The sequence below is a fragment of the Pinus tabuliformis genome, chromosome X (genome assembly GCF_031772625.1).
Source record: "Pinus tabuliformis cultivar Carrire ecotype Pingquan chromosome X, CPIR1, whole genome shotgun sequence".
Lineage (NCBI taxonomy): Eukaryota > Viridiplantae > Streptophyta > Pinopsida > Pinales > Pinaceae > Pinus > Pinus tabuliformis.
Window position 1 is genome coordinate 598,882,452 of NC_142308.1, and position 16,199 is coordinate 598,898,650.

Below are 16,199 nucleotides of genomic sequence, written 5' to 3' on the forward strand. Positions count from 1 at the left end.
AAATATATGCAGCAGCGCTGACCTCTTAGCTCCGCGTGAGGATAACTCGTTCTGAAGTTTAATCTCAGAGAAGGAATCATCAATTGTGTTCAAGGTTATGCCCATTGACTTTGGATTCATGGGATGTATTGTAATATCAGCAGTGTGAATGTAAAAGAGAAGTAAAAAAATTTATACACACAGAAGTGTTAATTCCTTTTGAGAGATAGAGTAATTTTTTTTACTGCCTCTGAACCAGGTCTGTTGGTGAAATCCCTCTGTGAGAGGAAGATGTTTTTGTAACAGTCAGTCTCACTAATGAATAGAAATCTTTTGTGTGTGTAAAACTCTGTCATTTGGAAACAAATTTTCTGTTCCTCTGAGCATTTTCTTTGTTATTTTTGTTGTGGAATTATTAGAAATTCCCAACATTTCACTGGCTGGAATTTGTTGATTTGTGTTTATTTAAATTGGTTTTTTGACTGTGTATATGGATTCAGCACCTGAAAAACCCCGAAAGCATTTGAATTGTCTAGAAGTTAACCATCAACTTGTGATTTCAATAATTTCCTACCAGACTTAAAAAAATTTATATCTAAAAACCCATCCAAAAAACTTCCAAAAACTCACATTAAAGACACTTCTATAAAAAATATTTTGGGTTCTTATTTTAGGGTAAGAATGGCCTGCACTGCACAACTTTAGGGTAAGAATGGCGTGCATTGCACAACTAAGAGAGAACGACGAAGTTTAAAGTAGTTTATTTGAAAATTCATATCGCTACGCATAGTAAGTTCACTTACGGATATTTATGGCATATCCATATTTATTGTTGAGTTTTAGAACAAGATGACGTTCCCATGATCTTTTATGTAATGTGTCGAACCCTAAAAGAAATGTTCTGTGAAACGGGAGATAGCGTTAACTGAACCCTAAAGAATCTATTTGGTTGGTTGGTTTCTGGTTAGCATTTAACTATCTCAAATTTAGGTAATGTAAAGGATTTTTATTTATTTTATTTTATGTTTTAGTCAAGGTTTCGATGATTTTGTAGCAAGGGGCACAATAGGAGCATTGTTATTATTTAAATGGTATATTTTGAGAATATTTTAAAATCTATCGATTCTAAATTACACTTATTCTTCCATTTTGACAATGAAATAACCAGGTTAAGAAGGAAAGAGCATCTTCAGCTGGGCAGGGTGCACGTTTATTGGCTGCATCTCAATATTCACGAGAAAGAGACAATCAACTTACTATCTTTCTTAAATTATTATCATCTTATTGCTTTCCTAAATGCACTAAAAAATGGCGTTATTACTAGCACGACAATGTTCATATACAGCCATCAACATCATGTTCATATACTATGTGGAATTAGCAAAGTCATACACTTTTTATATAAAAAAATATCGGTAAGTGGAAGATCGAAATACATTTTATTTCAAAAAATGGTAAGTCGGAGATCGCCATTGTTTATTGATTTATTTGCTCAAAGAAAATAAGACAGTGCATATATACAGATAAGTGCATGGTGCCGGTACTTGGGCATTTCTTTAGATATGAATTCGAGGCGTATCAAGAATTGGCAACCTTTAGTGGATAAGATTCGCAAAATATTGCAAAACTGGTCGTTCCGTGTGTTGAATCTAGCTAGTAGGATTGTGCTTCTCAAATCTGTTTTACTTTCCATTCCTATCTACTCCCTGTCCATTCTTCCTGCTCCTAAGGGAATTTGTTGTAAATTACGTGAAATCTTTGGTAAATTCCTTTGGGGCGGTCCACAGCAGCAACGAAAATGGGCCTTGGTGTCTTGGCAGCATGTCATTCAGAGGAAAACTGAGGGAGGCCTGGGTATTCGGGATCCAGAGCTTATTAATAAGGTTTTCGGGGCCAAGTTGTGGTGGCGATGGGTGCAGGGGGGTATGGATCTTTGGAAGCAAATATGGACTCACAAATATAATATGCCACGATCAGTCGATGGTGGTCTTCGGGTGCATCTCACGCCAGCAGGGTCGCACATCTGGGAACTCGCAAGAGCTAACAAGGATCTGGTGAGGGACTATGTGTTTTGGGAAATTAGAGAAGGTAATATAGCTCGGTTTTGGACGGACGGTTGGAAGCAACAGGATAAGTTGGGGACGCAACCAATCTTCCATGACCTTCAAGCTGGGGCGCAGAGGGCAGGACTACACTATGTCAAGGATTTTTGGCGACCGGCAGAAGAGAATGCCGTATGGAGAGTCTGGAAGAGTCCTACTGATTGGCAAAGGGGCATTGCTCTCGAGCTGCATCAACGGTTCACCAGGGAATTAGAGTTGCGGAAAATTAAGGTACGTACTGGTAATGATATCCTACGTTGGGGAAAGGCCATGAAAGGCATGTTTACAGTTAAAGAAGCGTATTTCTGGCTCACAAAGGACGATCGACTTGCCGACCTCCTGATATGGAAAAAGATATGGGATGCTAAATGGTGGCCTAAAGTTACCACTTTTGCCTGGCTCGTTTGTAAAGGTAGGATTTTGACTTGGGATAACCTACAGAAGCGGGGTATGATTGGACCATCCCGCTGCTCATTATGTAATGAGGCATTTGAGACACAAGAACATTTGCTCAATCAGTGTAGGTATAGTCAGAGTCTCTGGGAGGAAATTCGTGCCCTCTTCGGCTCTTCGCACAGAGATCCTCATAATCTTTGCGGTACCATTATCCACTGGGGAGTGGGGCAGTTTCATAGCAAAATTGTCAGGAGACTGTGGAGTTTATCGCTGGGTTTTGTCATTTGGGAGCTCTGGAAAGAACGTAACCGCCGAATTTTCAAGGCTCGTAGTTGCTGTGAGGCTACAGTATGGGAGGGAGTTTGTCGTTCACTTAAAGAAACTGTTCTATCTGAATCTTGGGGGGAGGACGATTGGAAAGTGGCGGGGGCAGAGCAGAGAATTTTAATTAAGTTGAATATTGACTCTTCGATGCTGTATCCCAACTTGGTCAGGAGTCAGCGATATATTGCGACGAGTCCAAATTTCTTTCGCTTCCCAGGTGAAAATCAGATTAAATTATCCTTTGATGGTGCCTCAAAGGGTAATCCTGGAGAGGCTGGTTGGGGTGGAATTTTTCGTGATGGACAAGGGCGCCCGCGTTGGCTCTTCGCTGAATGGGGCGGCGAGATGTCTAATAATGAGGCAGAGCTTTGGAGTGTCTTCCATGGCATCAGAATCGCCTTCAGGAATGGATATCGCAACCTCGTTATTGAGGGTGACTCCCAACTGGTTATTGAGATGCTCCGGAAGTTGCAGAATGGCAAAACATGGGAACAAGTCACTAAAAGTTGGCGGATAGCGGCTATTGTCCAAGATATAGAAGTGCAGCTGAGACAGCTTGAGTATGTCACCTTCTGTCATGTCCTACGGCGTGGCAATAGAGCGGCCGATCATTTAGCAAACTGGGCAACAGAAGCACCCAATCGGGTGTTGGATGGAGGCTGGGGAGGATTTCATGCCGACCCACAATGGGCTGAGTTGGCCACTATCATTCGGCATGATTATGATGAGGCGCGCGGCAGTGAAACTTTGGAGTAGACCTGGTGTCATGAGGAGGGTGCGTTGGAACTATGGGGGGCTGAGGGGGTTACCGGGTAATGATCTTATGCTGTGGTGGCGAATATGGGAGATAGTACCTCTCCAAGCTATTGCTGTAAGCATTTGGCGGCGGTCTGGTCCTGCTAACATTCCCAGTTGGCAGACTGGTTTAATGCAGCTATCTAACGAATTTCCCACCCCAAGGCGGCAGTCCGGGCGTGTCCAGAGGAGGGACGGTGGTGGCATCACTCTGCTGTGCGGGCTATCACATCAAGGGTGGTGGGTTGCGACGTGTAACTCTACCTTGAGCTGGGTATTAATGATCAAGCGAACCGGGGGATCGTCGTGCTGGAGTCCTTTATTAGTGCATGCTTGCGAGGGGATTTTGCCAGTTCGTCGAGGGTGGTTGATTGAAGATGTATCCGTCCAGGGCAGGGTGACATTAGTCTGGTTGAGAGGTGAGGGTGTGTTGCAGGGGTGTAGTGGTATAGGGCTGAGAAGGGGGAATTCTCTACCACCCGGTCGTAGCGACGGGCTCTGTCACCATACTTGGGTGAACGCCTCAGACCGAGAAGGGCTCTGCGGCTATCTCTGGGCGAGTGCCTTGGGCAATTGGACATTGTTGGTTCAGAAGTGGACGAGGATGGCAGCCATGCGTGCTGAGGGCCGGCGTACGCGTAGCCAGGGGGCTGTCTTGGAGGAGCAAGGGCCGCAAAGGCAGGAGGAAACCCTGCGATCCATTTACCAAATTTCTGATGAGTCCGACGGGCCGAAAGAAGCTTCACCGCAGGGGGTGGCAGCGCGAGCACCTTGGCCGACCTCTGGTGGTAAGGTTGGTAAATGGATGAAGCATACTGAGTCCGCGGATGCTGCAGATGAGTCTGTCGAGGAGGAGGTCTCGGAGGATGAAGATGAGGAGGAGTATGATCGTTGTCGAGGTCGAGGTCGCGGCAGGAGGGGCCGTGGGCGAGGAAGGGGTCGTGGCAGGTCTAGTGAACACTCAGCGGAGGGTAGTCGGGCAGGGAGCTCTGGAGGTAGGCGCGTCAAGAGGGATATGCGACGCAGGCTTCACGAAGCAGAGGCTGCTTTTGTTCAGGAAACTCATCCACATGTTCGCAGTATCATCGACCACCTTGAAGAGCAGGCTTTGGAGGATCAGTCCGACCCTGAAATGTTTGATTGGGAGACTTATCTCCCTGATCCGGGTCATACTCGCGGGCATATGTCGCTCTATAAGCAATCATTGCATGTGTATTGGGGACTCAAGCGTCTTCTGGCGCGGGCTATGGAGCAAGTCTCAGCAGAAATGTTGGATATAGCCCACGCCAACCTCAAAAAGGAAATGAAGAATATTCACATGACTCTTATGATGCAGGACAGACGGATGGATCAGTGAGTCGGAGATCGCGATTGTTTATTCATTTATTTGCTCAAGGAAAATAAGACAGCGCGGCCTGTAACTATTGTACAGAAGTTAGTGATTGCTGGTTTCCATCAGAGTCGTTTGTCTTCATAATCCTAACGTCGCGATGGTATCTCGCTTATCGTCATTTATTCCATGACTCAGAAGCTGCACCACCAAAATCCCCAACTTAATTATTAATGACACAGTCGGCAAGATAATAAATAAATAAAATGATATTAATTAAAATGTTTTATTCAGATGCAATGGAGCAATTGATTTACCTTGAGTGGAAAGCATCCAGTTGCTGTCTTGACTGAGAGCCCAGAAGAAATAACCCAACAGATGCTTCTTTTTAGCGAACGAAACCTTTGCTGCCACCGACTGTTTGTTGTCGTAACCAACCCACATCCGGTCTGATGAGTATGCGTAGGCCGACACGCTTTTCTTGTCAAAGACCTCTGTTGCATTTTTCTGACTTATGAAGTCTCTGATCTCCGAGAAGAACATCACTCCCGTTTCGCTGCTCAGGGTTTGCTTGGGACCGGCAGCTATGGCGGGCGCTCCAATCCCTGTCGCGTTTAGGCTTTTCAGTATCCAGGAACGCCCATAGAGAGGCATTCCCATGACAACTTTGTTGGGAGGAATCCCAGCGTGGAGCCACGATCCAATTCCGAAGCTGGTGCTGATGTTGGACGACGGATCATAGAGCGCCGCATGAGCTCCGGTGGCGGTAATGTCCCAGGATCCGTGATAGTCGAAGCACATGGCGTTCACCCAGTCTAAATTTCGGGCAATGGAGGTCGCCGGGTACGCCCTCTGGTCGGCGGCTAGCAAGAAATACTGCGCAAAATAGACGGCCGCGGTGAGAAGGAGCCGAGGGCGACGCGAAGCCTTGGCTTCCAATTCAATGGCGTGCCTCCATTCAGCGAAGAGTGTGCCTAAGTTTTTCATCTCCGTCACATTTTGGGGAAACTCCCAGTCGAGGTCGAGGCCGTGAAAACCGTATTTCCTGGCCACGGCGATGGCTGAATTAATGAACACCTTGCGGTGGGAAGCGTTACTGGCCATTAAAGCGAAGGCAGTGGCATTCGATCCTCCGCCGCCGATCGAAATGAGCGTCTTGATAGACGGGTTTTTCTTGCGCAGAGTTGGGGTGAATTCGGCTGGGTCAGCAGCGGGGTCAGTCGTGGCAGGCAATTCTACCTTGAACGTCTGGTCATTTAAGTCTGCAAAAGCATAGAAGATGTGCGTGAAGAGGGCCGCATTAATGGAGGATGGAGGTGAGAAAGAGACTGTGTAAGATGGCCAGTAGGCGGCATTAACTCCGCCATGTTTCTTATAAGGATGATGACCCCGGTGATATGCAGGTTGGGATGAGGAGCAATAAACTAAAGATGTAGCCATGGAGAGCAGAATAATCAGCAAATATTTCTGGGGTTGAGCCATGGCTCTCAGAAATAAAAATGGCAGATAGGAATTACTAGAGCTGCGATTCTCCAGAAGAAGAAGAATAGATGGAAATACTTAGTCTATTTGCTTGTATTTATGGTAGGAACAATTGATATAAAATGATGAGATAAGATTGGCGAGAGGCAGATTTGATTTGGAAACGTGTTCCAGCTGTTTGGTTTTCTGGAAGGTTGACCAATACATTTCATGAAACGGGCCGAGTCAAGCAGCGCTGAGTCTCCGGGTAGATAATGGGGCTGTTTATAAGAAAGTGCGTCGAGCGAATATCTTAATGTGAACTCCACTGGTGCAGTATATCCTTTGAATGGTTTGGACTTTGACCATTTCTACGAAGGAACGTTTCAAAGTCTGATAGAAGAAAATATATGCAGCTTCCTGGATTAGGAATCAATTTTAGCTGTAGTCTACGTTTTGGAGAGGTTTTTTTATGTGGCTTAGAATCAAAAAATTGTTTTACCATGGTTACTATGTTCGAAAAAGAATTCGGATTATACGATACCATAAAAAATTTAATGAAAAAATTTCAATTCTAAAAAATAATATATATTTTAAAAATTTATTTTAAATTTAAAATAACTTTTAATTTTAAATAATAAAAAAACTTTTCTAATAGAATTCACCAAAATATATCTATATTCCAATTTTCTCTTTAAAACTTATATTTTTTAAATATAAAAAAATTAATATTTAAAATTTATTTGATCCAAAATTTGTCTGTATAAAAAAAATCAATTTTTTTATTATTAAAACCAGATTTTTATTGTTTTTCAAGTTTTTAGGCAAAAATAAAATTAAAAAAACTAAAATTTCTCAGTTCCATAGTTAGGTCCATTTTCCTCTCAAGCAGGGGATTATGCCTGACCAGTTTGTATCCTAGAAAAGGAATCGATGAGAACGAAAGTGAGATCCGTGATAACACACATTTTTTTTCATAGTAACATTAAAAAATTGTTATTACATATGAATTTTCACCTTTTCTTCTGCATGTACCCCATCCAGCAAATATATATTCTTGTTTAGGCACTTAGTTCCATTAGCAATGGCATATATTAACAATGTATGTGCTTAAATTATGAACTGTCGATTTATGGATTTTCTTTAACAACACATACTTGAATCGAATCGATTTTTGGCAAATTATTCAGTATTCCAATAGTATGGACAAATTTTCATATTTTTTTCTCATATTTGGGCTAATTTGTTAATTAGGGTTTGCAGGCATGGGCCGAGCAGGTGCCAGATGTGCCTCTCAGACGCTGAATCGAACCTGCACATGTTCTTCCAGTGTGCTGCCACATCGTCTATTTGGTATGAGCTTTCCTTAATTTTTGGTTTCTCTCATCAGTGTTTTTCCTCTGTACAGGCAACTTTCTCTTGGTGGAGCTCCCAATGTCCCCCCTGGCGCTCCCTTTTTGTTATCTCTTGCTGGTTCCTATGGACATGGAAGAACGACTGTATTCCATAATGGGCCTCCTGCCCCCTTGAATTATGCTCAGGCGCTCTTGCTTCATATCTGTCATATGGAGAGCTTTTTCGCTGCAATATCTGTCATATCTATCTCATGGAGAGCAATTACTCTTTTTGGGCTCACAGGGTTTCTTCTTCCGGCCTACATCTGGACTTTTTCATTATATGAGGCTTCTTATGCTTATCATCCTCTCTTTTTCATATGGATCAATATTTAGATAGCCTCTTTGTTGGACTGGTTATCATACAACATTCTGTTTGTATTTAGATCATTATATTTCCTTAATATAATCTATTTTGTTTTTTCCTCTGAAAAAAAAAAGGCATATTATCCATTTGTCCAATTCTCACAAAGCAATATACACATATTAAATGAACGGCTAATTTGTTAATTGTGATTTTCAGTGGTATTATCCATTTGTCCAATTCTCACAAAGCAATATTCACATCTTAAATGAACTTTTTTAAATAGGGAATTTTAATGTGGCCTCTCCAAATGACAATTTTAATGTGGCTTGTCAATTATTTTTGGCTAATTAATTAGGTTAATTAAGTACAATTTAGTTGTGAACTATTCACCATACAAATATTCCAATTTTTTTTTATGGTGCTAAATTTATATACATAATCAAAACAAATTAAAAAATCTGATAATTTTTTTTTCATGTCTTTTTATAACTAACCTATAGTATAATTTTATTTTATAAACATAGGAATAATAAAATTCTACTTAACCATTCTATTTGTTAAACTTGGCACTCATTTATTTATTTCTTTATATATAAAATAAGACCATTCATTTCCCCTAGTGGATGGATTAGGAATCTTATTTTTACAGGTAGTAGAAATATTTTTCATAAAGTGATGGAAGACTGTATAACTTATTGAATATCTACAGGTAGTACAAGTATTTTTCATAAAGTCGTGGAAGATTATGCATAATTTATTGAATGGTCTATATTAAAGAATAAAATGAGGAAGGTCAATGACCGGCAATCAACTATGGAATTTATGGAATCTTTCAACTTACATAATTTATCTGCTTGATAACTACGAAAGGTTGTGTCCAAACTTATATAATGTATATAATGTATCTGCTTGATAACTACGAAAGGTTGCGTCCAATTTACTTATGGCATTTTTTGCTTTTATCCTCTAAATTATAAAATTATTTCACAAGTAATGTGGTTGGCACGTAGATTACTTTTGAATTGTTAAATTTACCCCAGTGACGTGCAGTAATTTGCCTTGATTGAATGAAAACTATCCCCATGACATATTCAGATGAATCCTCTTGATTTGACAGGGTTGATGCTGCGGTGACGTGAATATATTTATTAAGCTTAGTTCTGATATCAAAAGGCTGATGTAGGTTTATAACATTATTACATTTATTATACAAGTATGCTTGGTTTCCGTTGTTGGTTAGCTTTATTATATTGGTTAAACATTGTTTGTGCACATTGCTTAAATAGGTTACCCTGTCATTGTCATATGTTAAATATTTTTTTGATTTTTTTATATATTTGTAGGTTAATTTAAATTTATTTAATGGTAAACAAACCATCATGACACATTAATAATAAATAATTTTTCCAGTAAGAAAAAAGCATTTTATATATCTAAATATGTCCTATATATAGTGTATTGTTGATAATAAGTATAGTCATCTTATATTTTTTGATGTATGTATCTCGTATCCTTCCTTGCTTAACGACGTAAAAAATACATATAATAAATCAGTACATAACAACATATCTAGTGGAATAACCACATATAAATAGTGGATCATGTAACCAATTTGTTCAAAAATGACAACATCTAGGCATCATGAAATGATATACAATACTATACACATGACCCAATATAGTTGTATAAATAATTTTTTCAGTAAGAAAAAAGCATTTTATATATCTAAATATGTCCTATATATAGTGTATTGTTGATAATAAGTATAGTCATCTTATTTTTTTTGATTTATGTATCTCGTATCCTTCCTTGCTTAATGACGTAAAAAATACATATAATAAATCAGTACATAACAAAATATCTAGTGGAATAACCACATATAAATAGTGGATCATGTAACTAATTTGTTCAAAAATGACAACATCCAGGCATCATGAAATGATATACAATACTATACACATGACCCAATATAGTTGTATACATTGTCACAAAAAAGATAAAAACCAGAAAAATCATCAAAGAACAAACAGTGTGTGTACTCCAATAGAAGTTGTTGCTATCCAGGAAAAGGAAGCACCTCGACGTCCAAAATTCTATCTCCCAGCTTGATTTCTATGTGTATACCATCCAAATTATCTTGTAGCCCCCTCTTCGACAACCGATCTGCATTTTGGTTGTAATCCCTTCCAATATGCACAATCGAAGAATCTCTGAAGGAGGCCCAAAGATTCTCGATTTTCCTGAGCCATCCGTGGAGCAATTGTTGGCTAATTTTTGCGCATCCCTTAACATGGTCAATGATAATCTTTGAGTCCCCAAATATGTGAATAGTAGGGATGTTAAGGAAACGAGAGAACCATAGAAGGCCCCAAAGAGCCATCACTTCAGCCCTTGTGTTCGTGCCACTTCCAACACCCCAGTGTACCCAATATTCCTGCTCCTGTGTTATAGCAATCTAGAAACCACATCCCCATATGTTCCTTTGTGCGGCCCCGTAAAAAAAACTAGTCGATTATTCCATCCGAGTGTCAGGCAGTTTGTGAAAGTTCTTCTTAGGCCCAATGCCGAGTGGTTTTCCAATAGAGTACCATCTAATAGTGTGATAAAAAACTTACATAAAACTATCCCTGGAATTTTCAAAAATGATTTTGTTGCGCCATCTCCAAATCTCCCAAAAGAGTATAGGGGGGATAATCCTCCATGAGGAATTTTGTCAACTCCACCATCATAAACATGCAATAATTTTGTCGAACTGGTTATAGGGAAAGCCAATAGTAACAACCAGTTTACTCCATACCTGTGCAGTCATAGGGAAATTAAGAAAAATGTGATCGTTGTTCTCCTCCGCATTTCTGCATAGCACACAAATCCCCAGCCCATGCCAATACCTCTTTTGGAGATTTTCCCATGTAAGATTTTTGTTCTTCCTGAACAACCAAAGAAAAAGAATGATCTTAATGGGGATTTTTTATTTCTAGAAATTATAGAAATCACATACCATAGTGTGTTGAACCTCTTGGCGACAGAGAGTGGTATATATGTCAGTGACCATAACATTCCCCTCCTTCATCTTGCATGTCCAGGCAATCTGATCCCTATCCCCCTCTCAAAAATTCCTAAAAGTTTCATGCCAGTACTAATCTGTTCCCACTCTCGCAACATCTGCCCATTCAGGCCCAACTCCAATTAACATTTCCAAATAGGAAAAATACCCCGCCATGCAGAGATGATTTGGTGCCAAAAAATGATCCCACAACTGTTTATACAGTGAATAAATCCATCAGATATACGACAGTCCACCCCAGTGCCCAGGATATGGTCTGATCCAATAATAATCCTGTGGCCCGAACCCAATTTCCAAGCGAGATTTTGTAAGAAGAGTTTACTAATTTTTATGAAGTTGAGGCAGATGGTCGAGCCCGATGTGATCCCAAAATGCCCTCTACGCATCTATAGGAAAATTGTGATCCTTTTGGTACTTATGTCTAATGATCATGCCCCACATACCATTTCCAAATACCCCCCTCCAAAGTGATTTCAGCAGTAACGCCCAACCAAAACGCCTCAGGTTCAAAATCCCCCAACCACCCATACGCTTTGGAAGAGATATTTGGTCCAGTTTGGCCAAGTGGAATTTATTTTTATTATTACTACCAGACTAGATGAATTTGTCCATAATTTGATTGAGACGTTTAATAATAGAAAGAGGAAGATGATATAGGTGGGCCCAATATACACCCAACTGCATGATCATCGCTTGGGTCAGTATGATACAATCCCCCAAAGATAAGCATTTGAACTCCCATCCAGATTTTTCTCAATAGAAACGATCCACAAGCCACATCCAACCATTTACCTTATAACTACATGGCTTAATATGGTATCCAAGATATTTCATGTCCCCTAGCATCAATTCTGAAGCCATCCCAAAAAGTATATGAATATATGCAATAACCTCCATATCACATATGCCATGGAAAACAATAGACTTCTGAAGATTCATGTACAGACCTGTAGCATTTGCAAATTTTGCAAAAATATGAAAAAGTGTCAACCATGCAAACCAATTAAGCATCCCCATGATAAGCACATCATCTACAAAGAAGCTATGTGAAATTCTAATGTCACGTCCCAAGTGAAGTGCATGAAACTGAACCTCCTCCACCGCATTTATGATATGTAAACTCAGCCCATCCATAGCTAGAATGAATAAAAGTGGTGAAAGTGAACATCCTTGTCTGAGGCCCCTCTCGACCTTGAAGAAATCTAAAGGATAACCATTAATTATAACAACATAATTAACATTTGTAACACAGGCCATAATCCACTCTGCACATCTGGTCTGAATACCAATTTTATGAAGAACCAGCCTCAGGTATCCCCAATCAAGGCAGTCATATGCCTTATGTAAATCAACCTTGATAATAATAGCATTCAATATTTTAGAATGGATCGAATGCATGCATTCCTATGCAATTGCCACAACATCGTGAATTTGTCTATTATGAAGGAAGACGAACTATTTAGGGGATATGAACTTCATCCTGTTAGAAATTGTTTTGGAGATAACCTTATATATAAGGTTACAAAGTGAAATGGGCCTAAAATCAGAGAAGGAGGTAGAGGGGATCCTTTTCGGAATGAGAGCAATATATGTAGAATTTATATGCGGGTGAATATATCCCTTGGTCCACGACTCCTCCACCATGCTAAGAAGATCATGCTTAAAGATGTCAAAAAAGTGTGTAAAGAGTTCCACCGTCCACCCATCTAGACCCAGGCTCTTGTCCCCCTTAAAATATTTAAGCACCCCCAGGAGTTCCTCCTCCGAGACCGCTTTGTATAGTTCCGAGTTTTCTTCTGCATCGAACATGGAGGGATATAGTTCCACACCCCAAATTTGGTCCTCAGCACATACCACTTCCCTTTGACTGTAGGCCTTCTGAAAATGTAGAATTATGACTCTACATATGTCCTGCTGCGACTGAGCCCGGTTCCCATCAACATCAATAATCTCCCATGTGGAGTTGAATTTTTTCCTGTGATTGGAAAATCTGTGAAAAAAAATTGTATTTTTGTCCCCTTCCTGAATCCAAATGGCCCTACTCTTTAGGCGCCAGGTAGATTCTTTAATAAGGAGAAAATGCTTCTTTTTTAGTTCCAGTTCATGTATACGATTTCTCATAGCAACTGGGAGACAGTGTGCAATCATATGAGGGCAGAGGACATCCAGTTCCTTCAAAATATCATGAAATTACTTATTCATTTGACATCGTTTTTTCTTCTCCCATGCTTTTACCTCCACCAGAAGAGCCCCAAGCTTATCCAAGATATGCTTCATGGGGGAAATGTCTCGAACCCCAACTCGGTTCCAGACTTCGCGCACAAGAATGTTGAAATCTGGGTCTTCCAACCACACCCGATTGAACTTGAAAGGCATCCCACATCTAAGGTCCCCCCTCCTCTAGTGTAGGATAATGGGCCTATGGTCAGAGATATAATTGTTTACCACCTCAGATTGGACATTCCCGAGCCTCTCCACAACCTTCTCATGCAAGAGGAAACGATCCAACCTCTTCGCAACATATCCCTCCCCCAATCTTCTGTTGTCCCAAGTTGGAACAATCTTAGAAGGACATATATCAACAAAATTATAATCCATAATAACATCTCTGATCTGATCTGCCATAGTGTCAACCTTTCTGGACCGCCCCCACACCTCATTTAGACCATTCGTCCAATTAAGATCCCCAGCAATGATAAGTGATACCAGCCCTAGAATCTCCGACACAATCAAGTTATCTCGGAACCAGCCCGATCTCTATATGGGGCATACACATTTAAAATATGAATTCATCCCTTAAATCCTCTGATATGGCCAGTGAGAAAGATGCTAACAAAACATGAAAATGCCCTAACATTGACCCATCGGGGGTCCCAAAGAGCCACCAGTCCCCCAGAGAGACCATCAACGCCAATGGCAGCCAAATGCCAATCAGGAAGCATCTTCATGAAATAATTTATCACTTGTGGTACTAGGTGCATGGTTTCTTGTAGAAGGATGACATATGGGCGAAAAGAAAGAAAAATCTCCTTGAGTGCCAGATATTTGGGAGCAACCCCCAGACCCTGGATATTAAGTGAAAGAATGAAAGTCATGATAACTTAGGTGCGGGCATCTGTGCTCCAAGGGCCCAAGGAGAGGGAGTAGTAGTGATAGGAACATCAACGAGGGCTCGATCATCATATAGACTGAAAGGGAGAGGTCTTGTTTTTAAATTAATAAAGGAAATTCAGCTTGTGTGAGTGTACACATTGTTTAATAAATAAAATAAAACTTTTATAGCCTCATATGAAGTGTCATAATGATTATAGCTCTTCCATAAAGCATGAGCTATATATTTGTATAATATTTTTAGAAAAGATCTAAGTGTGGAAGTAAGTAACAAGTGTATGTAGTCAAAGTTATGTGCGGAATAAAGGATATGTGTGAGGAACAAAGGATATGAGAAAGAAAGGCTATGTGTGGGAAAACAAATGTGTTAAGAGAATACATGTGCCCAACAAACAAAAAAAAAACTTTCTTCCACACATAAAATTATTTTAAGTTTAAAATAATATTAAAATTTATTTACGATTTAACATATTAAAATTATAAAATTTACCATATATCTAGTTTTAAATTTTATATAAAAGATTACATTTTTATAAAATAATTTAAAAGTTTAAAAAATCAAATAAATTTATATAATAAAGTTGATATGAAAACTTTTAAAAACTTATGCATTTGAAAATTTTAACTAAACTTATATACAAAATGTTTTTTAAAGTACTAATTTTTTTCTTTTAAGAAAAGATATAGTTCGAAGTAGTTATGTGAACAATCTGTGTATGAAGTTTGGAATATATGCAAAATAAATGATGTGCAAAGAGGGGTATGTGTGAGAGTACAAATGTGTGACAAAAATGTGCCTGCAAAGCAAAGAACACAAATTTTATTCCACACACATAAAATTGTTTTAATTTATAAAATAATATTAAAATTAAAATATTAACATTATTTTATGATTCAAAATATTAAAATTATAAAAAAAAATATATATAAAATTATATATAAGAATATTTATATCAAAGATTGTATTTTTATACAATAATTTATAAATTTAAAAACTCAAATAAATTTATATAATAAAATTATTATGAAAAAATTTAAATGCTTATGCATTTGAAAACTTTATTAAAAATTTAAATAGTAAAAGAAATTTTATTTGAAAACTTTATTAAAAATTTAAAGAGTAAAAGAAACTTTATTTAATATAACATTTTTGTTTTGTTTGTGTCAGACCAGGCAGTAACTCCTCTTCAAATAAATTCATTTATTCATTCAGGTTGATCTTTATTATATACATGAGGGAGAGATTGTTCACTTCATCTCCGGTGTCTATTCATATTTATTATTATTTATTTACATCAGTTACTTATTCACCCAATCCTGATGATTAGGTGTCAACAGTACCCCGCTTAATCTGAAGGGATGTTGATGAGTCCAAGCATTGCTCTGAGTCGTTCAAGCTTTTCTCTTCCAAGCGCTTTGGTGAAGATGTCTGCAATTTTCTCATTAGTGGAACAATGGTGGAGATGGATTGTTTTGGCCTCAACATGATGTCGAATTAGATGATATTTAGTATTGATGTGCTTCGTTCGATCATGGAACTTTGGGTTATTGGCCAACTTTATTGCTGAGGTATTGTCACTCATGAGTGGAGTTGATGGTTCTTGTTTTACCTGCAAATCTTCAAGAATTTTCCTAAGCCACACAATTTCTTTTGTTGCCTCAGCTGCTGCCACATATTCTGCTTTGATTGTGGAATCTGCTGGAACTGATTGTTTGCGTGATCTCCAGGGGAAAGCTCCTGATCCAAGACTCATAGCATAACCTGAAGTAGATACCCCAGTTTCTTTGTCTCCATCGAAGTCTGAATTAGAGTATCCAATCAAGCTGAAGTCATCCAGCTGCGTATGTACTTGATTCCAAAGTCTTGAGTTCCCTTCAAGTACCTTAGAACTCTTTTTGTAGTAGACCAATTTCCCTCACAAGGCTTTTGCATAAA

The 16,199-nt window shown here is 39.1% G+C and overlaps 1 protein-coding gene across 1 annotated transcript; it reads right to left on the reverse strand.

The window, feature by feature from the left end:
• Positions 1-4,961: 4,961 nt before the first annotated feature.
• On the reverse strand, positions 4,962-6,408 carry LOC149141442 (class V chitinase CHIT5a-like). The gene is made up of 2 exons (XM_089448176.1): positions 5,244-6,408; positions 4,962-5,127 (listed from the first exon to the last, which is right to left on the reverse strand). The coding sequence occupies exons 1-2, from the start codon at positions 6,406-6,408 to the stop codon at positions 5,105-5,107; spliced, it is 1,188 nt and encodes a 395-aa protein (XP_089304302.1). The 3' UTR covers positions 4,962-5,104.
• Between the last annotated feature and the right edge of the window lie 9,791 nt (positions 6,409-16,199).

What these genes read in the sequence shown, in the direction of transcription:
- LOC149141442 (XM_089448176.1), bottom strand. Translation starts at nt 6,408, where the DNA reads ATGGCTCAACCCCAGAAATATTTGCTGATTATTCTGCTCTCCATGGCT. An exon ending in CTGGATGCTTTCCACTCAAG is followed by an intron (nt 5,128 to 5,243) that starts GTAAATCAATTG and finishes TTGGTGGTGCAG; the next exon opens with CTTCTGAGTCATGGAATAAA.